Source organism: Saccopteryx bilineata, chromosome 3, assembly GCF_036850765.1.
Source record: "Saccopteryx bilineata isolate mSacBil1 chromosome 3, mSacBil1_pri_phased_curated, whole genome shotgun sequence".
NCBI lineage: Eukaryota > Metazoa > Chordata > Mammalia > Chiroptera > Emballonuridae > Saccopteryx > Saccopteryx bilineata.
The window spans coordinates 149,547,086-149,573,877 of NC_089492.1; the positions used below are offsets into that span (position 1 = coordinate 149,547,086).

Here is a 26,792-nt window from a genome sequence, read left to right on the forward strand (position 1 = left end):
ACTACAGTCAAGGTATTAGCCACACTGGATTCGCACCTGGAGGCGGTGCTGGGGAATAATCTGCTTCCAAGTTTATTCACGTTGTAGGAAGTTAATATCCTTTCGGTTGTAGGACAGGAGGACTCTAGCTTTTAGCCTGCTGTTGTGCTGCCATTCCCAGAGACCACATCCGTGCTTTGCTATTTGAGATTCCTCAACATGCTTGCTTACTTCGTCCAGCCCACAGGAGAGTCTCCAGCCTGTTAATAAATTTTTGTAACAAGTAATCACGGTAGCGAAATCCCAGCAAGTCACAGCTCCAGGCCCCGCTGCACGGTCACGCCCTCACTGCACAGAAGGCGGCACTGGACACGCCTCCCCCACCCACCCCCGTAAGCGCGCAGTGCCCTGTGACCCGCCGCGCCATGTGACCCGCCCTGCCGCAGGCCCTCCTGCGCGCTGGGCGCGATGGCGGACGTGTCGGAAAGGAAGCTACAGCTGTCAGTGCTGTTGGCTTTCGCCTCTGGAGTGCTAGTGGGCTGGCAGGCGAACCGGCTGCGGAGGCGCTACCTGGACTGGAGGAAGCGGAGACTGCAGGACAAGCTGGCGGTGACGCAGAAGAAACTGGACCTGGCCTGAGCCCGGGACGTAGCCCCGCTGGATCCCGCGCGTCCACGTTGTCCTGTCTGCGCGGGGCCTTTCGCCTGAGTCAGGGTCGTTTCACACTCCAGGCTGCTCCCGAGTCGGTGAGCAGTACTCAGAGTGGCTCTAAGCCTTAGGGGAGACTTTGGAGAGGGGCGGATGTCTGGGAACTGCTCCTGCAGACACCAGAAAGGAGGAAACTGTTTTCCCCAGTAACTTGCACTGGTCCCCTTGTTCAGTTCTTGGCGTGTGTTCCCTCGGAATTACCACGAGCAATGTCGGTCGCTGCATTCAGCTTAAATGTTAATACTGGAAAGAAGGAAAGGACAAGCCAGTCAGAGAAAGACAACTATCATATGATTTTACTCATGTGGAATTTAATGAACAAAATTAACTAACAAGCAAAGTAGAGACAGACCCATGAAGAGCACGCTGACGCTGCTCTATGTGTGTTTTGGTGGAGGTGGAAGGATTGAGCTAAAAAAAGATAACCCAAGGACAACTGTGTGGTGATTGGGGGAGGATATGTAGGATAAATGGTGATGAACAGAGACGTGGCTTGCGGTGGTGAATATACAGTACATTGTACAGATGATGTGTTGTAGAACTGTGCACCAGTATGCTTTTGTTAACTAGTGTCACCCCAGTAAATTCAATAAAAAGGAAAAGATTTTTAAAGAACGAAAGGAAAAAAAGATGTCCTTGCCACCCTTTACCCCTACAATCATTCGTTTCAATAATATCCTTGGTAGCACCCTAGTTTTTTCATTCTTTCTAATCTTGTCTGAATCCTTAGGTCATTGGCAGCCTGGCAAAGTGGTGAGGAAAATGGCCTGGAAGTCAGAACTGTGCAAATAAATGTTCAGGGTCTGATTTTTCTAACTTGTAATGCTGTATCTTGTAGTTCATGTTTTAACTGTACTATAGGATAATTTAAAGTTAGTAATTTTTTTTCTTTTTTCTGTTTCCAACAGCTTGTTGAAGATGGATATAGAGCACTGGACAGAAATAATTTCTCCATATATATTATGAATCAATTTTATTTTTTAAAATAAAGTTTTAAACATCTTTGAAACTTTTATTAAAAGGAAAATGGATGTCTTGCCTGCTGTGCAGTTCACTGCATCAAGAGATCTGGATGATCAAAACTGATTAATTAGTACTTTTGAGCAGACACGTTGTTTCTTAAGGAATCTATGCTAGTTCCTTCATAAAACTGCAAAGCAGAGTTAGCTTGGGCACCATTATGAGCCCCTTTGGTCAGTTATTTTACCAGACTGGATCAGCAAAGTAAGAGGCTATGTAACAATAACTGAGGTAGGCGTGATGTATAGAAGACCTTTGAGTGTCTAGGGCTAATAATATTCTTAAGGTACAGAGTATATATTTTTATTGGTAAAAATTTTATTTGTGTCATGAAATACGCACGTGACGGAGAATTCCTTGTGAATAGAGCTTAGTGGTAAATCCCAACTATGTCTAAAAATCAAGAGTAAGTGACCAAATCACTGATTATCTTTGGATTTGCAAGAAGTATTTTCTAGAACACTGCCCTTGCTCATTCCTGTAAAGATTAATTTTAGGTTTTAGCCAGTTTAATAGCAGCTCCATGTTAACAGAAAATTCAAAGAAGTTGTTTCCATAGAAAGCTTTCTATTTTTCCATTTTTTAAGAGCCATTATGCTTTGTTACTTCCAACATTATGTTCATTCTGCAAAAGTAGTGCTCGAGCACTGAAATGCTGGCTCTTAGAGCGCTATCCCATCTGGGCTGCAGTCATTATTGCTCATTGAGGCTCTTTGAGAAAAGGTAGGTTTCTTAAGGCACATGGTGCTCCCATACTGTGGGTATTTGTCCAGGTAAGCATCTAGGTTATGACTAGCTCTGCCTGTTTGGGCCTCTTCACATGTAGTGTTTGTGGTGAACCTGGTCATTCCGATGTTGTTTCCTTTCCCATTATTTATGTGCAGCCCCCTGACACACTCATCTCCCTCTCCTGTCTCACCTCAGTGTTCTGTCATACCTGGCCCTCTGGGCTGTGCAGTTCACTCTGAGTCCTATCTTGGTGCTTATGTGGTTTTCAACCAACTCATGCCACTCTTAATCGTTTCCTCGTTTTCCGCTGACTGCCTCTTTAAACTGTGGTTCTGTGTCCCAGCTCTGTGATGGGCATTATCTCTGTCACCATTTCTCCTCTAGCCCTCTACCCCTTGCCTTACTTAAATGCATGTTAGTTTTTCCTCTAAAAATGTTGTCTCACACAGAAATGTTCCTTTGTCCATGGTAGCTAAAATTGGCAATGAAGAGGTTGGGAGATGGGTTATGATGCCAGTCATGTACCCTGGAAATTATAAGCTGTTCGCTTGTTGAAATATGTATACATGTCTCAACACAACCCCCTGCCCCCCACCATGTTGATCTTGATGGCGTTCCAGCATTCACAGGGAATAAATTCTTATAACTCTGACTATGGAACAGAAATATATAAGACCAAAGTCATCTTTCTACCTGAGCCGTCTCTTTGCTCATATTTGCACACATAAGTAGGGGTTTTGTTTGTTTTTTCCAACATAAACTATGGTCACAACCCTGTAACTTCTCCATTTATAATATGAGAATTCCTATAAATCAGATATAGGATATTTTTAAAGTTTATAGACATTTAAAATAAGGATTTTATAAATGATTAATTGCCTTTAGTGTAATTACTTTTTGCTTACCTCTTACAAGGTAACTTAGAAGTACTGACTTGTTAATCCATTTTAAAATATATTATAGCACTTAATCACTTACTCATTTGTTACATTTTTAATGGAAATACTATATCCAGCTATTTAAGTGAACTTTTAAGTATCATATGTCATAATGGAGAAAATAAAAATAAAGACATGAGCTACAAAAAGAGAGTACCAAGTGTTGTTAAGGACATGAACAAAAACCCATATGCTGCTGGTAGGGAATAAGTCAGTAAATGTTTGGGAAACTAGGCAGTATCTCCCAAACCTGGACATAAAATATGCCCTCTGGCCCACCATCCTGTACCTGTGTTCCTACTGTATACATGTGTATATAGTAGCACTAGTTATAATAGCCCTAACATGGAGACTACCAACATCTAACAACAGTAGAAGGAATGAATCTGAGTACATCAAGTAAAATACCGGGATGGACGAACTACCACCTCACACAGTGTACAGGTGCATCTTAGGACACAGTGCATGATTCCCTTTCACAGTCCAAAGGAGCAAAACAAGATTTTGCTCTTAGCATTATATTGTGTTTAATTTTGTTGTGGGAGGGAAGACTGGCAGGCAGATGTGAGCAGAGCAAGGCCTATAGGCCAAGCACAGAAGGCCACCCAGATGAAAGCTCCAACAGCCTAGCAGTGGGCAAAACTGGGAAAAGAAGGACCTCGCCCCTCAGTGTGACCTTTCATTTCTTAGCTGGTCACAGGGTTTAGACCCCCTGCTTTCGTAGTATTGCTAGTTGCAGAATTCAGACCCTGCCCTGGCCTATCACTAGTCATGTGGTTTTAGGCCCCCTTAAAGGAGAAACGAACAAGAAAGCCTGAGAATAACACTTAAGCATCAACCTCTAGAGGTAACATCTGGGCCTCAGTTGTGTTACAGCTCCAGAGTGAGAAATGCAGCAAAACCAGACAAAGGAAAGCCACAGCTGACCTCAGGACCAGCTACATTGACTAATGTCCCCCTGATTCAGCTTTTGGCTGGGATGCTGCAGGGACTGCAGCTGGCCACGCGGCCTCTGCAGCCCCAGCAGATGACATTAGGGGGTGATGCCATCAGCATATGCCCACCTCAGCCCCCTGCTTTGGCTGTTATGGGGCCTGGGCCGTGGGGCTTCAAGGGCGCTGGAGATGGAGAGTTGGGCTCTGGAATCCTGGAGCTGCCGAGATCCACAGACCTTCCCCACTATTATGCTCCCATCCCAGATTCCCTCACCAAACCCAGGTTCTGACCCCTCATCCATCCCAATCCCAGGGACCCAACCTCCCGAAATGGTGACCTTAGACTGAGTGCCCTCACCATAACATTTCAGTCTCCGAACCTAACACCGCACCTCCAAATCCAACGTTTTAACAGTAACCATTTCCAACCACCTCTGCACCCAACGCCACTCTCCACTCTCCAGCCCGGTGTCTCCAGCCTTCCTCCAGTGGAGGCTGTTACTGCTTCACTGGGACTCAAGTTAAATAGGAGAGTTATAGAATAATCCTAATATGCAAGAGCAAAGGACTTGAACTGATGAAGAAGTACAAGTAACTAATACACAAGAAAAGTTAACTTCAAAGATAAGTAATTGCAAAGTAAAAATATCTCAAACTATATATATATTTGGGCTCACCAGCTTGCGCATGGGGTCGCCTCCTTGAGCAAGGGATCATAGACATGAGCCCAAGGTCGCTGGCTTGATTGAGCAAGGGGTCATTGGCTTGTTGAGGCATTGACTTAACCTGAGCTTTGGCTAGATATTTAATATGGTTCTGTATCTAATGATAATACAGTGCAGCATTGGAAGAACCAGGAAAAGTTTGAGATGTAAACTACAAAAATTGTTATTAAAACAAAGATAAAAACTGTTAATAAGGGCCTGACCAGGCGGTGGTGCAGTGGATAGAGCATCGGATTGGGATGTGGAGGACCCAGGTTCGAGACCCTGAGGTCGCCAGCTTGAGTGCAGGCTCTTCTGGTTTGAGCAAAGCTCACCAGCTTGGACCCAAGGTCGCTGGTTTGAGCAAGGGGTTACTCGGTCTGCTGAAGGCCCGTGGTCAAGGCACGTATGAGAAAGCAATCAACGAACAACTAAGGTGTTGCAATGAAAAACTGATGATGATGCTTCTCATCTCTCTCCGTTCCTGTCTGTCTGTCCCTATCTATCCCTCTCTCTGACTCTCTCTGTGTCTCTGTAAAAAACAACAACAAAAAAAAAACCCCAAAAAAAACTGTTAATAAGGATTGTTCAACCTGGAGAAGAACAGGCTCAGGGGCCTTTGATACCCTGAATATTTCAAGCTCTTTGATAGTGTGAGCTCATTCTTCCCTGTCCCTACATAGGAAATACAGAACAGAGTTCCAACTGGTGTTCAAGGGACAAAAGCACAGCTCATTCATGCCTGTGATGACTGACTGTCACCAGGTGTGTGAATGTTGTAATAACATCCAGACAGATGCGGAATAGCAAGAGTAGAGAAGCTAGTGAGCTTTTATCTCTCATTCTTCATCCACATTATGTTCACATCATTTATAGAAAAGAACACAATGGAAGTATAAGGCTCTTTTGTGGGTACCTCAGTAAATTTACATGTAGTATTTTGAAAATACTCAGTCAAGATATAAGATAGCCTGACCAGGCGGTGGCGCAGTGGATAGAGTGTCAGACTGGGATGCAGAGGACCCAGGTTCGAGACCCCGAGGTCGCCAGCTTGAACGCGGGCTCACCTGGTCAGGGCACACATGAGAAGTGATCATCTGCTCCTCTCCCCCTTGTTATCCCCCTCCTCTCTCTCTTCTCTCACAGCCAGTGGCTCTATTGGTTTGAGCCTTGGCCCTGGATGATGACGATAGCTCAGTTGATTCAAGCATCAGCTCCAGATGGGGGTTGTTGGGTGGATCCCGGTCAGGCTGGTCAGGCATGTGTGGGAGTCTATCTCCCCTTGTCTCAAAAAAATAAAATAAAATAAAATAAAATGTATGTATTTTATTGTATGTAAATTTATGCCACATAGTGAATTCTAATTAGTGATATCCATCACGCATTATTTAGAGGGAGATGTATTGATGATTGCAGTTTCTTTTGAAATAAATAAAGAAATAAGATGGACTGATGAATAGATGGATCAAATAAGTAGAATTATAGTAAAATGTTAATGGTAGAATCTAGCTGGTGGGTTCGGGTGTTTACTGTAAAGTTATTTCCACTTTATTGTATGAGTTCATCATAAAATGTTGGGGGGGCCTGACCAGGCGGTGGTGCAGTGGATAGAGCATCGGACTGGGATGCAGAGGACTCAAGTTCGGGACCCCGAGGTCACCAGCTTGAGCGCGGGCTCATCTGGCTTGAGCAAAAAGCTCACCAGCTTGGACCCAGGGTCGCTGGCTCGAGCAAGGGGTTACTCAGTCTGCTGAAGGCCTGTGGTCAAGGCACATATGAAAAAGCAATCAATGAACAACTAAAGGTGTCGCAACGAAAAACTAATAATTGATGCTTCTCATCTCTCTCCATTCCTGTCTGTCTGTCCCTGTCTATCCCTCTCTCTGACTCACTCTCTGTCTCGGTAAAAAATAAATAACTAAATAAAATTTTAAATAAATAAGTGAATAAAATGTTGGAGGGAAGATTAAAATTTAATTTCCTAAAATTACATGGTATTTAAGAACATGATATTTTAATGTCTCCATTTATTGTGGGTTGGTAATTTGCTTTTTGAGAGTTGTTTGAAAGGAGCTCTAGAAGCCAGTAAAAGGCAAGATATTTACCATAGGTAAAGCATACTAACTTTTATAAGCTTCCCAAGAACTATACTTACATTTCAATGAGCTGTGTTTACAGCATAGAAACTGAGGATTTCTTTCCTTTTTTAAAATTAGTACAATTTTGCCTGACCAGGTGGTGGCGCAGTGGATAGAGCGTCGGACTGGAATGTGGAAGGACCCAGGTTCAAGACCCCGAGGTTGCCAGCTTGAGCGTGAGCTCATCTGGTTTGAGCAAAGCTCACCAGCTTGGACCAAGGTTGCTGGCTTGAGCAAGGGGTTACTCGGTCTGCTGAAGGCCCACGGTCAAGGCACGTATGAGAAAGCAATCAATGAACAACTAAGGTGTGGCCGCGAAAAACTGATGATTGATGCCTCTCATCTCTCTCCATTCCTGTCTGTCTGTCCCTATGTATCCCTCTCTCTAACTCTCTCTCTCTGTCTCTGTTAAAAATACATAAATAGGCCCTGGCCGGTTGGCTCAGTGGTAGAGCGTCAGCCTGGCATGCAGAAGTCCTGGGTTCGATTCCCGGCCAGGGCACACAGGAGAGGCACCCATCTGCTTCTCCACCCCTCCCCCTCTCTTTCCTCTCTGTCTCTCTCTTCCCCTCCTGCAGCCAAGGCTCCTTTGGAGCAAAGTTGGCCTGGGCCCTGAGGATGGCTCTATGGCCTCTGCTTCAGTCGCTAGAATGGCTCTGTTTGCAGCAGAGCAACGCCCCAGATGGGCAGAGCATCGCCCCCTGGTGGGCATGCCGGATGGATCCCGGTTGGGCGCAAGTGGGAGTCTGTCTGACTGCCTCCCTGTTTCTGGCTTCAGAAAAATACAAAATAAATAAGTAAGTAAATAAATAAATAAATAAATAAAATACTTACACATTTAAAAAATAATAATAAAATTAGTACAATTTCTAAAAATAAAAACCTAATAATGAGTAATAATATTGAGAAAACAATGAATGAAATTTTTCAAAATCTATTTAAAAATGTTTTACCTACCCATTAAAATTAATAAAATAAAATAAAAACGGCAAAAAAAATGTTTTACCTATGGCTTCCAGGTCTAAATATTGAATGATAATATTATATTGAGAATTACAAATGTTAAAAAGGGCAACTTGACTCTATGTAAACAGAAATTAAAATCATAAAAAAAAGAGGCAACTTAATTTATTTTTAGGGTGGTTTGCACTCTAAAAACATTTTCTTTTTTCCTTTTTAAAGTATTTTCTTAAGTGAGAAGCAGGGAGGCTGAGAGACAGACTCCTACATGTGCTTTGACGAGGATCCACCCAGCAAGTCCCCTACGGAATGATGCTCTGTCCATCTGGGGCCATTGTTTGGTGATCAAGCTATTTTTAGCACCTGAGGCGAGGCCATGGAGTCATCCTCAGCGCCAGGGGCCAACTTGCTCCAACCAAGCCATGGCTGCGGAAGAAAAGAAAGATAGAGTGAAGGGAAAGGGGGAGGGGCGGAGAAACAAATGGTTGCTTCTCCTTTGTGCCCTGACTGGGAACTGCACCTGGGACATCCACACGCCAGACCAATGCTCTATCATTGAGCCAATCAGCCAGGCCCTAAAAACTTTTTCTTAATTAATTTTCACAATAACACCATGAAAAATCAAGGTTCACAGTGGTTAGTTAATTTGTCTAACATTACTTTGCTATAAAGCATTAAAATGAAAAGGCAATAAAAATGTTTAAAGTTTGCTAAGAAATTCTAGATTTAGTCAAGCAAGAGAAGGAACATCACTGAAGTTGCAGTGGAGATGCAGTGTTGGTTCATTGGACACCAATGGAAGAATGACATCACGGTATAACTTGGATCTAGGAGAAACCACCCTGAACCTAAAGGTGTGGACTAGTGACAGCAACTGTAATAACTGCTCAGAGAGAACATAGGTAGTTAGGCAGGATTACGGTGGGTCCTTGGCCTGTGTAGCCCCAGATCATGTGATCTGGTCAGAAATCTCTGTCTATTAACAATGCAATTCCCTTCAGGTGGGAAAACTGTTTTCTTGGTGGGTAAGGTTTTTGTTTTCTTTTGGCTTTTTTTTTTTTTAACCCTGGGAGAGTTTAAAATTACATAGTCATGATGAACTAAATCAAGTTAGACTATTGTATTAAGTTTAGGACAGGGGTCGGGAACCTATGGCTCGCAAGCCAGATGTGGCTCTTTTGATAGCTGCATCTAGCTCACAGACAAATCTTTAATAAAAAATAATAATAACGTTAAAAATATAAAACAGCCTGACCAGGAGGTGGCGCAGTGGATAGAGCGTTGAACTGGGATGCGGAAGACCCAGGTTCGAGACCCAGAGGATGCCAGCTTGAGCCCAGCTCATCTGGTTTGAGAAAAGCTCACCAGCTTGAGTCCAAGGTCGCTGGCTAGAGCAAGGGGTTACTCGGTCTGCTGAAGGCCCGCAGTCAAGGCACATATGAGAAAGCAATCAATGAACAACTAAGGTGTTGCTACACGCAACGAAAAACTAATGATTGATGCTTCTCATCTCTCCCCGTTTCTGTCTGTCTGTCCCTGTCTATCCCTCTCTCTGACTCTCTCTGTCTCTGTAAAAAAAAAAAAAAAAAAAAAAAAAAAAAAAAAAAAAAAAAATATATATATATATATATATATATATATATATATATATATATATATATATATATATATATAAAACATTCTCGCCCTGGCCGGTTGGCTCAGCGGTAGAGCGTCGGCCTGGTGTGCGGAGGACCCGGGTTCGATTCCCGGCCAGGGCATATAGGAGAAGCGCCCATTTGCTTCTCCACCCCCCCCTTCCTCTCTGTCTCTCTCTTCCCCTCCCGCAGCCAAGGCTCCATTGGAGCAAAGATGGCCCGGGCACTGGGGATGGCTCCTTGGCCTCTGCCCCAGGCGCTGGAGTGGCTCTGGTTGCGGCAGAGCGACGCCCTGGAGGGGCAGAGCATCGCCCCCTGGTGGGCAGAGCGTTGCCCCTGGTGGGCGTGCCGGGTGGATCCTGGTCGGGCGCATGCGGGAGTCTGTCTGACTGTCTCTCCCCGTTTCCAGCTTCAGAAAAATACAAAAAAAATAAAATAAAATAAATATATATATTTTTAAATATATATAAAAAAACATTCTCATGTATTAAATCCATTCATTTCCTACCGCTCATGTTCATGGTTGCGGGTGGCTGGAGCCAATCACAGCTGTCCTCCGGGACAACATCAAATTTTTATTGGATAATGCCTAATGTACACGGGTTGTTGTATGGCTCTCACGGAATTACATTTTAAAATATGTGGCGTTCATGGCTCTCTCAGCCAAAAAGGTTCCCAACCCCTTTTTTAGGACATCATTAAGATAATCTGTGGTTTGGGATATTTAACTCATTTATAACATTCAAAAGAACATGAGGTTGATTCAACTAATTTAAGTGATTCTTTAGATTCATTTGAAGAACTTTTACTAAGTGAGGCATTCATAGTGCTTAAAAGCAAGATAAAATTTATATGAATTTTTAAATGTCTAAAGGAATTTAATTACATTCTTTTTGTGACAGAGACAGAGAGAGGGACAGGTAGGGATAGACAGACAGGAAAGGAGAGAGATGAGAAGCATCAATTCTTCATTGCAGCACCTCAGTTGTTTATTGATTGCTTTCTCATATATACCTTGATGGGGGGGGGGGGAGCTACAGCAGAGCGAATGACCCCTTGCTCAAGCCAGCGACCTTGGGCTCAGGTCTATGATCCCTTGCTCAAGCCAGAGACCCTGCACTCGAGCTGGTGGGTCTGCACTCAAGCTGGTGACCTCGGGGTTTCAAACCTGGGTCTTATGCATCCCAGTCTCACGCTCTATCCACTGCACCACCACCTGGTCAGGCTAATTAACTACATTTATTAGTAGAATTGATTGTTTTAGAAATTTAGTTCAAAATCAAACAATACTGAAAGAATGTGAAGGTGCTTGTATTGCTGAACTAGAATTTAAAAATAGGATAAGATTTATAGGCTAAATTTGAAGTCCCAAGGAAAACTAGGTTTTTAAATTATATTTTAATAAACTAATTAGTTTTAAATTCAAGTAACCATAAAATAGTCTTCTCTGTGTATAAAATGCTATAGCAAGGAGCTTCCTAAACCTCAGATCACTGACTCGGAGAGTGAGGAGCCTCAGAGGACTCAGGCCAGTGACTCTGAAAATGAGGAACTTCCTAAACCCTGTATTAGTGACTCAGAGAGTGAGGACCCCCCCCCCCCAAGGAACCAGGCCAGTGACTCTGAAAATGAGGAGCTTCCCAAACCCTGAGTCAGTGACTCTGAGAGCGAGGAGCCTCAGAAGGAACTGGCCAGTGATTCGGACACTGAAGAGGCCTCCAGACACCAACAGAAGCTAGAGTCAGATGATGACAGTGATGGGGAGAACAAGGGGGAGGAGACAGAGATGCAGAATAACGTCTTCAATTCAGACAGCCATGTAGACAGGAAAAGGTTTCACAGTTCTGACAGCGAGGAGGAGGAACCTAAAAGGCCAAAAATTGACAGTGACGAAGATGAAGAAAAGGAGGGGAAGGAGGAGAAAGCAGTGAAGCGAAAAGCTGCTGTCCTTTCGGACAGAAGAAGAGAAAGCATCAGCAAAGAAGAGTTGTGTTGTCTCAGATGCAGAGGACTCAGACAGTGATGTTGCGTCAGACAAATCAGGTGGGAGAGGGAAGACTGCAGCATCCGACAGTGATGAAGGAGCAGGGAAGGAGCTGTCCGACTAGAAAAACGAAGAGAAGGATCTGTTTGGGAGTGACAGTGAGTCAGGGAATGAAGAAGAAAATCTCATTGCAGACATATTTGGAGAATCTGGTGATGAAGAGGAGGAAGAATTTACAGGTTTTAACCAAGAAGATTTGGAAGAAGAAAAAAGTGAAACACGTGTAAAAGAAGCTGAAGAGTCAGATTCTGATGATAACATAAAGAGAGGAAAGCACATAGACTTTCTGTCGGATTTTGAGATGATGTTGCAGCGGAAAAAGAGCATGAGCGGCAAGCACAGACGCAATCGTGATGGCGGTACTTTCATAAGCGATGCGGATCATGTGGTGAGCACCATGATCACCAAGATGAATAAGCCTGCTGAGGAAGACAGACAGTTGAACAATCAAAAAAAGTCAGCACTGAAAAAATTAACATTATTACCTACTGTGGTTATGCACCTTAAAAAGCAGGACCTTAAAGAAACATTTATTGACAGTGCTGTGATGTCTGCCATCAAAGAGTGGCTCTCACCTCTACCAGACAGGAGTTTGCCAGCACTAAAGATCCGAGAGGAGCTGTTGAAGATTCTGCAAGAGTTGCCCAGTGTGAGCCAAGAGACCCTGAAGCACAGTGGGATCGGACGGGCAGTGATGTATCTCTACAAACATCCCAAGGAGTCAAGGTCCAACAAGGACATGGCAGGGAAACTAATCAATGCATGGTCTCGGCCTATATTTGGTCTGACCTCAAACTACAAAGGAATGATGAGAGAAGAGTGGGAGCAGAGAGACCTAGAGCAAATGCCTCAGCGTCGAAGGGTGAGCAGCACCGGTGGTCAGACCCCTCGAAGAGACCTGGAGAATGTTCTAACAGGAGAGGAGAAGGCTCTTAGACCTGGAGATCCTGGATTCTGTGCCCATGCAAGAGTGCCAATGCCCTCAAACAAGGACTATGTTGTCAGGCCCAAGTGGAATGTGGAAATGGAGTCATCCAGGTTTCAGGGGACCTCCAAGAAGGGTATCAGTCACCTGGATAAACAGATGAGGAAGTTCACAGTTATCAGGAAGAAAAGCAGATCCGCACATGCCGTGAAGATCAGCATTGAGGGCAATAAAATGCCTTTGTGACCTTGCCTGGGAGGCATTCCCATCTCTAAGAAATGCTCAGTGGACTCTTTGGAGAAAAGATGATATTTTAAATTTTTTTAGTGTATCTATCTGTAAATGGTTCAGGTTGTATCAAGTATTGTCATAGGACTTGCATCTCTCTCCATTTTATTTAAAACCATTTGTTGTGTACTTTGTACAAAGGAATAGTAGTCACACTTCTATAAACTTTACACAATAAAATTCCAGTCTGGTTTTGGGAGAAAAAAAATGCTATAGCAGAGCTGGGACCAGAACTCAGTGTTCCCATCCTTCTGTCAAGGTCCCACTTGTCCACGATGCCATATTGATTTTGGTATTAAATTCATGACAGACATGGCTCAATTGATTCAAGCATGTTGGCCCCGGGCACTAAGGATGGTTTCATGGAGCCTCTGCCTTGGACGATAATAGCTCAGTTGTGAGCGTGGCCCCAGATGGGCAGAGCATCAGCCCCAGACTGGGGTCGCCAGGTGGATTCTGGACAGGGCACATGCGGGAATCTGTCTCTATCTCCCCTCTTCTTACTTAAATAATAATAAAAAAAATTCATGGCTGAAAGACTCATTCATAATAACCTCATTCTTTTATTCATTCCAAGATCTTACAATGTTATTGCATGTATTTGGTCATGGTGAGTAGAACCTGAGGTCTTTATGTATCTCAGAGCAGAGCGAGAGGTGGGCTTCCCAGCAGAAGGTAGAACAGGGTCAGGGGAGTAGGAGGGGCAGGAGTATACAGTATAAACCTCAAGGGGACAGGAGTTGGTGGCCTAGAGTGCCTGTGGTAAGCAATGGTGTAGATTAAGCAAAACTGAACCCCATCTTGAACAGCATCAGGCCTGCAGCCTGGGATATGGATGGAGTATCAAACAAATGGGAATGGAGAAATCAGCTAGCAGAACTAGAGTTAACTTCCAGGAAAAAAAGAGGCACTCGGTTAGAAAGACAAGAACACAAGACCTCAAGGGTCCTAGAGCCAGGCTGAAGGGGGGTTATGCTTCCTGATCTTCCAGGTGGAAAAGCTCTCAGGACATGGAGCATGCAGGAATGGGGGAAAGTAAGGGGGAACCTGGGACATCTCAGGGATCCTTGTGTCGTGGTGTTCAACCCGAGTAGGGACAAACAGGAGACTTTACCCAAGGGCCTGCTACAACTTCCTGTCCCTAGGCCTGGGATCAGGACATGAGGAAAGCAGACAAACACAGGGTTGTTGTAGCAGTGACCTGCACAGGGAATATAATAATTGCTTTATTATATAGCATAGACCAGGCATGCCCATCCATATACTGACATCTGAAATGAAGAAGGCACATTAGGCCAGGCAGCAGGTCATAGGATGGCCCCATATGTGCATTTTCTGATAAAACTGCAATATCATCTTGTCCCTAAATGATGCCCGCGTCTTTACTGAATATCTAAATGAGGTATAAGTGGTGGAAGGGTCCATAGAAACCACATTCTAATATATCCACATTGAGGGGAATGTAAAGCTCAAAGGGGCTAGGAGCTGCCGTGGCTAATAGGGAGAAGGCACTGGTCACATGGATGAGTGAATAATGGACATGGGCCAGATAGGACAAAAACTACCTTTAATCCACATAAATGGCTTTGATTTTGGAGTATTCCAACTAAATAGGCCATTTTCATAACTAAATAAATTCCCAACTAACACTGTTATTTCTGAGATGCATTCTTTCCCAAAATTTCAGAGCCATGCATTCATAAATTAAACTTTTAATTATTCATATAGATTTCCACTGCTGCGAACCAGCACAGCTAGTAATTCCAGGTCCGGAGGGAGAACGCTGCAGAATTAAGAAAATAGACTCATCAAGAAAAGAGGATGAGCTCGGGAGGCCTTTTCAATGCTGATGGCAATATCAGAGAGAGCGAGACTCTGGTCTTTGCTTTATTATATAGCATAGACCAGGCATGGCCAACATATGGCCTGCGGGCCAAATCCAGCCCACATGATAAGTTTATGTGACCTGCAATTAAATTTTTAATATTCTCTGCTACTTTAAAATCCCAGCTACTCAGAAGCGAAAGCATCTTTGATTATTGGAAATCGAGATATTTAAGAAGATAGTGATACGCAGAAATGAATTATACGTGTGACTAATCTAGGGTTAACTTCCAATAATTGGTCGAATGGATTCACAATACTTATTTATTTATTTATTTATTTATTTATTTATTTATTTTTGTATTTTTCTGAAGTTGGAAACGGGGAGGCAGTCAGACAGACTCTCGCATGTGCCCGACTGGGATCCACCCGACACGCCCACCGGGGGGCGATGCTCTGCCCATCTGGGGTGTTGCTCTGTTGCAACCAGAGCCATTCTAGTGACTGAGGCAGAGGCCACAGAGCCATCCTCAGCACCCAGGCCAACTTTGCTCCATTGGAGCCTTCGCTGCGGGAGAGGGAGAGAGAGACAGAGGAGAGAGAGACAGATAGGAAGGAGAGGGGGAAGGATGGAGAAGCAGATGGGCGCTTCTCCTCTGTGCCCTGGCCGGGAATTGAACCTGGGACTCCTGCATGCCAGGCCGACACTCTACCACTAAGCCAACCGGCCAGGGCCACTTCTTTATTTTTTAAAAAAATTCCATTATAAAGATTTACAACTTTTGTATTCGTCTCTACTCGGCATGAACTGTTTGACATTTAGCGGCAATGTGAAACCTACATTCTTTTTAGGTGGAGTTTGCCAGTGCGCACCCAAGATCAAACAATTCGTTATTTTGTGGTCAAGTGTGCTGAATCAAGTGGCACTGTAGCATAGACAATAGCTGCAGTTGATAACTGAAAATGTGTCCAGGTTGTTTGTAAAATGAAATAATTGTTTTATTTGCAATATAACCCCTTCAAGCTCATTCTATTAATTAAATATTGTTTTGATTGATTGCGATACAGTTTGGATATTTACACGGTATGTAATTATATTTTTATTAAAATAATATTGTATATTAAAATTTTTCACTCACATTTATTCATAAACAAATTGCATAATAAAATTTTGTTTACTTAAGTGAATTGTTTTTGTAGTAAACATTTTTTTTTTTTTTTGCATTTTCTTTTCTGAAGCTGGAAACAGGGAGAGACAGTCAGACAGACTCCCGCATGCGCCCGACCGGGATCCACCCAGCACGCCCACCATGGGGCGACGCTCTGCCCACCAGGGGGCGATGCTCTGCCCATCCTGGGCGTCGCCATGTTGCGACCAGAGCCACTCCAGCGCCTGGGGCAGAGGCCACAGAGCCATCCCCAGCGCCCGGGCCATCTTTGCTCCAATGGAGCCTCAGCTGCGGGAGGGGAAGAGAGAGACAGAGAGGAAGGCGCGGCAGAGGGGTGGAGAAGCAAATGAGCACTTCTCCTATGTGCCCTGGCCGGGAATCGAACCCGGGTCCTCCGCACGCTAGGCCGACGCTCTACCGCTGAGCCAACCGGCCAGGGTCTGTAGTAAACATTTTTTAATTTCAGTATTTCATCCAGCCCGTGAAAAAAATTTTCTTTCTAATCTAGCCTGGGGGCAAAAACTGTTGGACATGTCTGGCATAGATAATTAAAGCCATTAATCCAATGTACAAATAGGAAAGTCTCTGATACAAAGCCACTCATCTGAGGCATAAATTGGATTCCTCATAAGAGTGTACAACCCTACATCATGTAACAGTCAAGGGTGTGGAGAAAAGCTTAGTGTTGAGAAGATCTTAGTATTAAAAGATCTTAGTATTAAGAGAGTGGGAAAGACTCAGTCCCAAACCAAGCCTTAGGCTACAACGACCCCGCCAGCCCACAGCACATCTCCCACATATGCCCCTTTTTTATATTTTTTAAATTTAGCTCATGTGCTTGATAGATACATGAATTCACCAGAACTTCCAACTGCCCTTTTGCTGTTCCGCTTGTCTATCTGACCCCACCCTTGCTTACTTACTATCGCCTCTGAAGCAGAACAGTTCTAGGAAGCTGGTCGACTGCCCCAAGGAGAAGTGTTCCAGGAGGCCGAAATCGTAGGACTGCAGAAGGGAGCATACCAGAACTGCTGACTCAACACATACTTGCTCAATGCTCTCCCCCCTACTCTATAAAATTTTGCCTCAGAGTCTGTTTCAGTGTCCTTCTCCCCGGAGAAGTGCCTGGCAGGGTTCCTTTCTTCCTTTCAATAAAGCCTGTTATTCTGGTCTTTTCAGACTCCCATGGATTCCAACAGTGCTGAGATTTGCACTCGTCTGATTTCCCAGATTCTAATACAGAGGCAGATAGAAAAAATACAGAATAGGCCCTGGCTGATTGGCTCAGTGGTAGAGTGTCGGCCTGGCATGCAGGAGTCCCAGGTTCAATTCCTAACCAAGGCACACAGGAGAAGCGCCCATCTGCTTCTCCACCCCTCCCCCTCTCCTTCCTCTCTGTCTCTCTCTTCCCCTCCCGCAGCCAAGGCTCCATTGGAGCAAAGATGGCCCGGGCACTGAGGATGGCTCTGTGGCCTCTGCCTCAGGCACTAGAATGGCTCTGGTTGCAACAGAGCAACACCCCAGATGGGCATAGCATCACCCCCTGGTAGGCATGCCCGGTGGATCCCAGTTGGTCACATGCGGGAGTCTGTCTGCCTCCCCATTTCCAACTTCAGGAAAAAAAAATACAAAAAAAAAAAAAAGAAAGAAAAATACAGAATAAACAGAAAATTAGCATAGCCAATGTTAACAGATACCGAAACAAGTGTCTTAATACATTACAGGTATGAAAGCCTTTAAGCAAATTCTTAGTCAATATAACAGGATTTATAATAGTGTCTTTGCTGTTTTGAATGTCCTTTTAAGAATTTATTTTTTATTTTTTATTTACAGGGACAGAGAGAGAGAGAGAGTCAAAGAGAGGGATAGCTAGGGACAGACAGGAATGGAGAGAGATGAGAAGCATCAATTATCAGTTTTTCGTGGCGACACCTTAGTTGTTCATTGATTGCTTTCTCATATGTGCCATGACCGTGGGCCTTCAGCAGTCCGAGTAACCCCTTGCTCGAGCCAGCGACTTTGGGTCCAAGCTGGTGAGCATGTGCTCAAGCTGGTGACCTCAGGGTCTCAAACCTGGGTTCTTCCACATCCCAGTCCGATGCTCTATCCACTGCACTACTGCCTGGTCAGGTAGTTTTGAATGTCCTTAACATGTTCACCCAGTCCATGCTAACACATCATCATTCCACATTCCCTGCAAATGCAACGCAACCCCAGTTCAGTCCATTAAGAGCTGTCATAAGGAGCAGGAGTCCAGGAAACACATCCAGGAAAAGTCCAGGAGTCCCAGAAAAGTCCAGGAGTCCAACAACACATCCAGGAAAAGTCCACACAGCACTGGAATTGTTGTCACATTTCTACACTTTGCAGCTAGAGTCCAATTCCCAATGACCACTTCTTCTAGGTGGTAATGATTCAGGTAGACTGGAAAAGCCATCTGCAGGCATGTGTGGAGATAGAGCCCTTATTCTCTTCAGCCTGGAAAGATGAGACCAGGGGGCCCTTACCTGGAGTTTTGCAGCCCTGGAAGTGGTGAGGAGAACCTTGGGATATACTATGCTGGGTGGCAGAGGTAAATTCGTCTAAATTAGGAGCAGGTCCCAGCCTAAAATAGGCATGGGGCAAACAAAGCAGCAGAAGATAAGACTATCAACACCCACAACAGAGATCTTCGAGGGATCAATAAAAACCCAAATATTCAGGCAAGGCATAATAAGTGGCCCTCGTGTTTACAAGAAACGAGATCAGTTTACCTGCTACTTGGAAGAAATACCGTAGACTCGTCCACAGTGACATGAGATGGGTCTATGGCTCTGGGCACCTTTGGCCTTCAGTGGCAAGTCCCAGCAGGCTGGGCAAGGTTAGATCACAGGTGGCTGGAGCAGGACTGGAAGAGACTGAACCCTCCCTTAGAGGACCAAGAGGGATGCTTACCTTCCAGTGTTCCTTTTTCTCCACAGCAAAGGCATGTCCCTGCTGGGGGCTGAGAAGCCTGGCAGGCTTTAGCTCAATGACCTTCCTTTCCACTCTTGAAGCAGGGCCCTGATTAGTCCTATGAGGCATCTTCAGGGCATTGGAACCTTTAAGGGCATATACCAAGAGCTGGTATTTTGTCTGATCTCTTTTGGGCTTTGTCTGCCTCTTGGTCATTATAGACCTTAAAAGCCATGCTCAGAAGATCTCGCTGATGGGTTTGAGGGTCTTCATCTACAAACTTTTTCCATATATCTGGAGCTATTTGGAAAAAGAGAAATCATTCATCTGAGGCATAAATTGGATTCCTCATAAGAGTGCACCATCCTACATCATGCAACAGTCAAGGGTGTGGTGAAAAGCTTAGTGTTGAGAAGATCTTAGGATTAAAAGATCTTAGTATTAAGAGAGTGGGAAAGGCTCAGTCCCAAACCAAGCCTTAGGCTGCAATGACCCCAACATCCCACAGCCTGTCTCCCACATTCCACAGCCTATTAGTGTCTTCCATTAAACTTAAACTTCAGGCTCTGGCCAGTTGGCTCAGGGGTAGAGTGTCAGCTGGGTGTGAGGATGTCCCGGGTTTGATTCATGGTCAGGGCATACAGGAAAGTGATCATTTGCTTTTCTACCCTTCCCCCTCCCTTTCTCTCTCTCTATGTCTCTCTTCCCCTTCTGCAGCCATGGCTTAGTTGGAGAAAGTTGGCCCTGAGTGCTGAGGATGGCTCCACGGCCTCCTCTCAGATGCTAAAATAGCTCAGTTGCCTAGCAATAAAACAAGGGCCCTAGATGGGCAGAGCATCATTCCATAGGGGGCTTGCTGGGTGGATCCTGGTCTAGTGCGATACATGAGTCTGTCTGCTTGCCTCCTCTCCTCTCATTTAAGAAAAATTAAAGATAAATAAATAAATAAATAGCCTCACCAGGCGGTAGTGCAGTGGATAGAGTGTTGGACTGGGATGCGGAGGATCCACGTTCAAGACCCCGAGGTCGCCAGCTTGAGTGAAGGCTCATCTGGTTTGAGCAAAGCTCATCACTTTGGACCCAAGGTCGCTGGCTCGAGCAAGGGGTTACTTGGTTTGCTGTAGCCCCACAGTCAAAGCACATATGAGAAAGCAATCAATGAACAACTAAGGTGTTGTAACGAAAAACTGATGATTGATGCTTCTCATCTCTCTCCGTTCCTGTCTGTGTGTCCCTATCTATCCCTCTCTCTGACACTCTCTGTCTTTGTAAAAAATAAATAAATAAATAAACAAACCTTCAACTTCAAAGGTTCTGACACAATGTGCAGGTATTTAAGTCTTAGATTCCCTTCTAAGCCTTGGTTAAATGATTTTCCTACTCATATTTGTAGCCTCCATGGAAAGATCAACTCTAACTGTAAATGCAGAGTGTGAACTGTGGGCCACTGATACCTGACATCCAGACAGCTTCTACAAGGAGCAAGACCAGCCATCTTCCATGTAGGCCATCAGGGGTGGTCATTTGCCCATGTCTGTTCCCGCACAGCCATTCTGCAATGATGGGCCTGTCTGTGCGGACAGTCGGCCACTGCCCAGGATGCAGCTGAGAAGCAGCTGGGAGGGGCCGTCGCTGAGGCCCAGCATCACGTGGTAGAACATTCAGTAGCTACAGTTGTGGACCACTGTCCTGTGAATGGACACAGGCTGAGGGAAGCCACTTTCTTTTTTTTTTTTTTTTGTATTTTTCTGAAGCTGGAAATAGGGAGAGACAGACTCCCGCATGCGCCCGACCAGGATCCACCCGGCACGCCCACCAGGGGCGAAGCTCTGCCCACCAGGGAGCGATGCTCTGCCCCTCTGGGGCGTCGCTCTGCCGAGACCAGAGCCACTCTAGCGCCTGGGGTAGAGGCCAAAGAGCCATCCCCAGCGCCCGGGCCATCTTTGCTCCGATGGAGCCTTGGCTGCGGGAGGGGAAGAGAGAGACAGAGAGGAAGGAGAGGGGGAGGGTGGAGAAGCAAATGGGCGCTTCTCCTATGTGCCCTGGCTGGGAATCGAACCCAGGTCCCCCGCACACCAGGCCGACGGCTCTACCGCTGAGCCAACCGGCCAGGTCCGGAAGCCACCTTCTTATGAGAAGGTGGCTAAGCAGGCAAGCTCAGGAGACCCCAGACAAGAAGTCAAATTCTACACTCCCTTCTCCTCACTGTGTGGCCTAGTGCTATAGGTGGAAGCTGATTGGCCCCAGTGCCCAGAACTGATGTGAGCATGCTCCTATCTCCTAGCTGTGTTACCTGGTGCTGTAGGTGGCAATGACTGTCCCCACTTCCCAGCACTGAGGCACAGGCCATGCTCCCCCTAGTGGCACGCTCCCCCATGCCCCTCCTAGTGGCAGTAAGGAAGCTGCTTCGCCCCAGGCTCTTCAGAGCATCAAATTCAACAGAAAATCAAGCTCCTTCCTTGCAGTTTACAAATGTCCCAAGATTCACTATAATCTGAACAGTTTGGGATGGACATTGTCCCTGAGTCCCTGTGACCAGGAGGATTCAGTTCCCTGACTGGCCAGACCTAGAGTTCCTTGTCTACCCATGTGGATGAGAAGAGGGAGGAATGGTTCCAGGAAAAGAAACCAAAGTACTTTTACTAGAGAGGAGGGGGGTGATGATGAGTGGCTGAAATGCAAACATCTACAAAGGGAGAGGATGCTGGGCTTGAGGCTACCGTTCACATTAATCTACCCCTCCCGACAAGGCTGGGCTCCTGTTGGTGTGTATCCCCGCCCCATCAGCACACCCATCACACGGTGCTGTCATCGTTTTCTCCTATGTCTTTCTCTTCAAGTTCCCTTCAGTCATCTTTGTTTACCGAGCTGATGTCAGAATGTCTTCTCTTAGATCTCAGCTAGTGAGGAAAGGAGAGAAAAGGTAGTTGCCCACTAATGAAATGTCACTGTAGAGCAGGGCTCAGGAACCTTTTTGGCTGAGAGAGCCATGAACACCACATTTTTTTTTTTTTTTTGTATTTTTCTGAAGCTGGAAAAGGGGAGAGACAGTCAGACAGACTCCCGCATGCGCCCGACCAGGATCCACCCGGCATGCCCACCAGGGGCGATGCTCTGCCCACCAGGGGGCGATGCTCTGCCCCTCCGGGGCGTCACTCTGCCGCGACCAGAGTCACTCTAGCGCCTGGGGCAGAGGCCAAGGAGCCATCCCCAGCGCCCGGGCCATCTTTGCTCCAATGGAGCCTTGGCTGCGGGAGGGGAAGAGAGAGACAGAGAGGAAGGAGGGGGGGTGGAAAAGCAAATGGGCGCTTCTCCTATGTGCCCTAGCCGGGAATCGAACCTGGGTCCCCCGCACGCCAGGCTGACACTCTACCACTGAGCCAACCGGCCAGGGCCAACACCACATATTTTAAAATGTAATTCCGTGAGAGCCATACGACCTGTGTACATTACGCATTATCCAATAAAAATTTGGTGTTGTTCCGGAGGACAGCTGTGGTTGGCTCCAGCCATCCACAACCATGAACATGAGCGGTAGGAAATGGATGGATTGTAATACATGAGAATGTTTTCTATTTTTAATGTTATTATTATTATTTTTTATTTTTTTGTATTTTTCTGAAGCTGGAAACGGGGAGGCAGTCAGACAGACTCCCGCATGCGCCCGACCGGGATCCACCCGGCACGCCCACCAGGGGGCAATGCTCTGCCCATCCGGGGCGTCGCTTTGTTGCGACCAGAGCCACTCTAGTGCCTGGGGCAGAGGCCAGTGAGCCATCCCCAGCTCCCGGGCCATCTTTTGCTCCAATGGAGCCTCGGCTGCGGGAGGGGAAGAGAGAGACAGAGAGGAAGGAGAGGGGGAGGGGTGGAGAAGCAGATGGGCGCCTCTCCTGTGTGCCCTGGCCGGGAATCGAACCCAGGACTTCCACATGCCAGGCTGACGCTCTACCACTGAGCCAACCGGCCAGGGCCTACGTTATTATTTTTTATTAAAGATTTGTCTGCGAGCCAGATGCAGCCATCAAAAGAGCCACATCTGGCTCGCGAGCCATAGGTTCCCAACCCCTGCTGTAGAGATACACCAAAAAATGCAACAGAAACTCAAAGAAGGGCAAGATTGAAGGGGTCAGGAAAGCGATTCTAGGGTCTGAGGGCCCTGAGAAATACAGGAGTGGCAGCCAGGGGCCAAATATGTATTGCTGCTAGAGAGGCTGGGCTGGAGTACACACGAGGCCAACCCCTAGCCAGAGAAAGCCTCCCCTGCTCCTGCCCCCGTAGGCTGAGCCCTCCTCAGTGAGAGCAATGGGCTTATGTGCTCTAAAGGCAGCTCACACTCCCAAGAGGTATGACCAGTTCCCTGCTGCCATAACCAGAGTTGTCATTTTTGACTTTCCCTGAGGCCAAGCATGTGAGAGGACAGGGTATTACCCCTATTGGAGCTCCCTGCTTGCAGAAGGAAACAGGTTAGGTTTCCAAAGGTTCTAAGAGGAAGTATTTAAGGTAGGTCTACCTAGGACCTAGGTCCTAAGCTCCAGGGATTGAGAGCCTTTAGGCCAACATTTTTAGCTGAGCCAGTGAAGGAAGGAAGGAAGGAATCATACGCAATCACTTTCTGGGCTCCAGGCCCTTCACTGTTCACTTGGGAAAATAAGTACAGTTCTTGCTTAAAAGAGGCAGGGAGCCTTCCTCCCAGGTCAGGGTTGGTGGAGGCTGCCTGAACAAGATTCTCACCAGGGATTTTGATCTGGTTCTGAGAAGGGCTGACTTGTATGCAGCCCTGTCCTTGATGACAAACACAGATGCTTTCATGAATTGTTTAAGGTTATAGATCAGGGGGAAATTGCCTGCTATGAAAATTCATGTGCTGATGAATAATTGGATGAATTTTGTAGACACTTCCATTCTGAATAATAGATGAATAAAGCTTTGGGTTACATACCGTTTTGAAGAAAGGAAAACGCAATTATTGCTGCCTTTTGGCTTGATAGTTGGAGCCTGGTTATTGTATCAGACTCACACAGTTATTTCCCAGGTACTAGGGGAGAGGGAACCAAAACATAGGCATCAAAGCTAACCCTAATTAACTTAAGAGTTGGTCCATCTAACCTTCTGGGGAATACCTATCCTTAGGGGTAATGCCTGAGAAATTTCTACATACACTACTGGTAACGAGTGCTTCCTCACTCTCTGCCAGGTTCCCACACTGGGAGAGATGTCCAGTCATCTCACCTGCACAAGGAAGGGCTGGACAGAGGGCAAGGGCATCTGCTGAGGGACAGCAGAGAAGGCTGGCTGCAGAGGGGAGTGTGCAGTGCCCCAGCACTTTCGTGACCTAACTCTCAATACAACTTTCCTGGACAGGCATAGTTTATTGAACTCAATGTCAGTTTGTTTCAGGTTGGGTTCCCTGGGAAGCTAACTTTGAGATTAATATATGGTATTGAGAGTGCTTTCAGACTCAGGATCTATGGAGAGGGAAGGAAATGGCCTTGGTCAGAGGGAGAAGGTGATGTGTAATTTCAATAATGGCCTCAGCTGAACCTGTTGTGAGAGTTCTGAAGCTGGTCTCTCAAGTTGTCCTGAGTTGGAGTCAGGGCCAAAGCCTTTACACCCCAGCTTCAGCCAGTCATGGGATGCATGCTGTTCCCAGAGAGGAGGGTGTGACCTAGGGGAGGAAGCTCTCTTCATTTGCAGACAATTCCTGAAAAAGCCCTTCCGTTGTGAGGGTAGACCTGGATGGTTTATCATGGTGTCGACTACTCCTTTGCTACTCAGATTCACACTTCTTTGTATGTGTTCTGGGAGCAGCTGTACTTTTCCTGGAGAAAAGTGATGGTTAATGGGACAAACTACAGTCCCCTCCACGGCAGCTGGTCTTGAGGCCCCAACTGATAATCTCTCCTCTATTATCCCTTTTAGATGCTTCTCGCCTTCAAAAAGCACCTATGCTGAGTCCCTGGTCACCATGCCCTTTTCAGGATGTACCTGTCCACTTACCATTAAAACTGAGTAAGGGTGTATGGTTTGCCTTTTTCCTCCATTGTATAACCTGGCTCTTCCTGATGAGCAGGGTCAGTTGCTCCTGCCAGGGCAGTGCCTACTACTTCTCGCCTGGTGGTCCCTTGGCATGAGGAGCTCAAAGTGCCTGGTGGCAAGTATAAATTAAAGTTCAGTGGGACTTTTGCTATATCCTTTGATGGAAATTTTTTTTTTTGAGAACCAGGGTCTCAAAATGCTCAGAACTCAGAGTTGTGATAGAAATACCACAGTGTGATCATTAGAATTAATGGTAAGAGGAGCCATTCTTTCTTCCACCCTTGGCCCCTAGACGTATCTGTGCTTCTTACTGGGACAGAGCATCACACTCTTTGGCAAACTTTTTACACAGGGGGCCAGGAAAGTCTGTCCCACAGACCTTTCGTTGGAGGGCCACCACATACAGTGCTCCTCTCACTGACCACCAATGAAAGAGGTGCCCCTTCCAGAAGTGCAGCAGGGGGCCGGATAAATGGCCTCAGGGGGCCGCATGCAGCCCGAGGGCCGTAGTTTGGGGACGCCTGGTGGTGCCCCATCCTTAGATGGCAGCCTCTTTGTTTCAGTTTTTTGAAATGAGCTTCACTGTATTTATGTACTGAGGGAGAGCAGTAGAGAGGAAGAAAAATGGTCGGACTAGAGGGGCTCACTCAGCTGGAGTTCAGAGAACTCATTTTGATAAAACAAAATACAAACAGAAACAAAATAAAAAGACAAACAGAAGTGCTAAGCTCCTTTTAATCAAGGAGCACAGTAGGAACATTCAACCTCTCTGCCAACAGCCCCCTCCCAGCCATTTTACCATCTCTTAGAAAAGCCTGGCTCAACAAAGCATCAAATACTAACTGTTATGTACCCATTTCTCCTTACTTGCTTTCAAGGAAAATTAACATCAATACTTATCACTAGAGTAAAATCAGACAGTCTGGATACAACAGATATAAATTTCGGCTCCCAGTAAAGCATGGATTTATATTTCTCTTTTTGGAAAAACATCTTTTATTAACAACACCTAAAATTGCTCCATTAGCTACCATAAAATTTCTAATGCGTTGCTTTGGAATCAGCCCAGCCCCCTTAACATCAAGACGTTCTTCAACAATGTTTTTGTTTAATAAGGTACTTAATATATGTGGAAAAAAAACAATTCATTGTAGGGTTTCCCTGTTGGCCACCCAGCAGCTTCATTTTTACGAGGTTGGGGACACAATAGTCATTGAATGTCCTTCCAGATCATTTAGCTAGGCTCTTCATGGGTGCTGCAAAGTAGGTTTTAGGATACCAGTTTACCTCCTAACTTTGGTATCTTTGGATCACAGCTCCTCCCCGACCTGGGGCATGTGCAGGCAATTCCAAAGAGCGACCAATGATCAAGGCTGAGACGGCCACCAGCACACATGGCTCTCCAGAAAGTGTCCTGGGCTCTAAGGATTCCACCCGCTCCGCAAAGATTACACGAGTGCACAGACTCCGACCTCGGGTACCATCTCGGCGCCCCGGATATTACGGGTGACTCGGAGACAGCCACCTGGGGAGGCCGAGGAGCTGCTGCCAGGCCTCAAGAGCGTTTCCATTCACCAAAGGCGTCTACACGGTCCCGCCTACCTGGACACCCCGCAGAGGCAATGCCAGGATCCTATCCCAATCGCAAATCAAATTAATGAGTGCGGCGACCCAGCACCGCGCAGGATTCCAGTGACACTTGGCCCCGCCCCTTCTCCCGCGGGGCGGGGTCAGGCGACCTGAAGATGGCGGCGGCGGCGGGGTCCGATGGTCACTCCCCGGGGCGCCCTTGACTGGCTTCCGCCGCCGCGCCACCAACCTTGC

General features: G+C 46.1%; 1 protein-coding gene, 1 long non-coding RNA gene and 1 pseudogene across 2 annotated transcripts; 2 read left to right on the forward strand and 1 right to left on the reverse strand.

Annotated features, from left to right (window-relative positions):
- Positions 1–392: 392 nt before the first annotated feature.
- On the forward strand, positions 393–1,725 carry MTLN (mitoregulin). The gene is made up of 2 exons (XM_066267735.1): positions 393–725; positions 1,596–1,725. The coding sequence occupies exon 1, from the start codon at positions 448–450 to the stop codon at positions 616–618; it is 171 nt and encodes a 56-aa protein (XP_066123832.1). The 5' UTR covers positions 393–447; the 3' UTR covers positions 619–725; positions 1,596–1,725.
- On the reverse strand, positions 734–26,672 carry LOC136330640 (uncharacterized). The gene is made up of 3 exons (XR_010730350.1): positions 26,571–26,672; positions 24,930–25,077; positions 734–930 (listed from the first exon to the last, which is right to left on the reverse strand). It is a non-coding gene; the product is annotated as an uncharacterized lncRNA (long non-coding RNA).
- LOC136328648 (protein IWS1 homolog pseudogene) lies at positions 3,787–13,201 on the forward strand (annotated as a pseudogene).
- Positions 26,673–26,792: the final 120 nt, after the last annotated feature.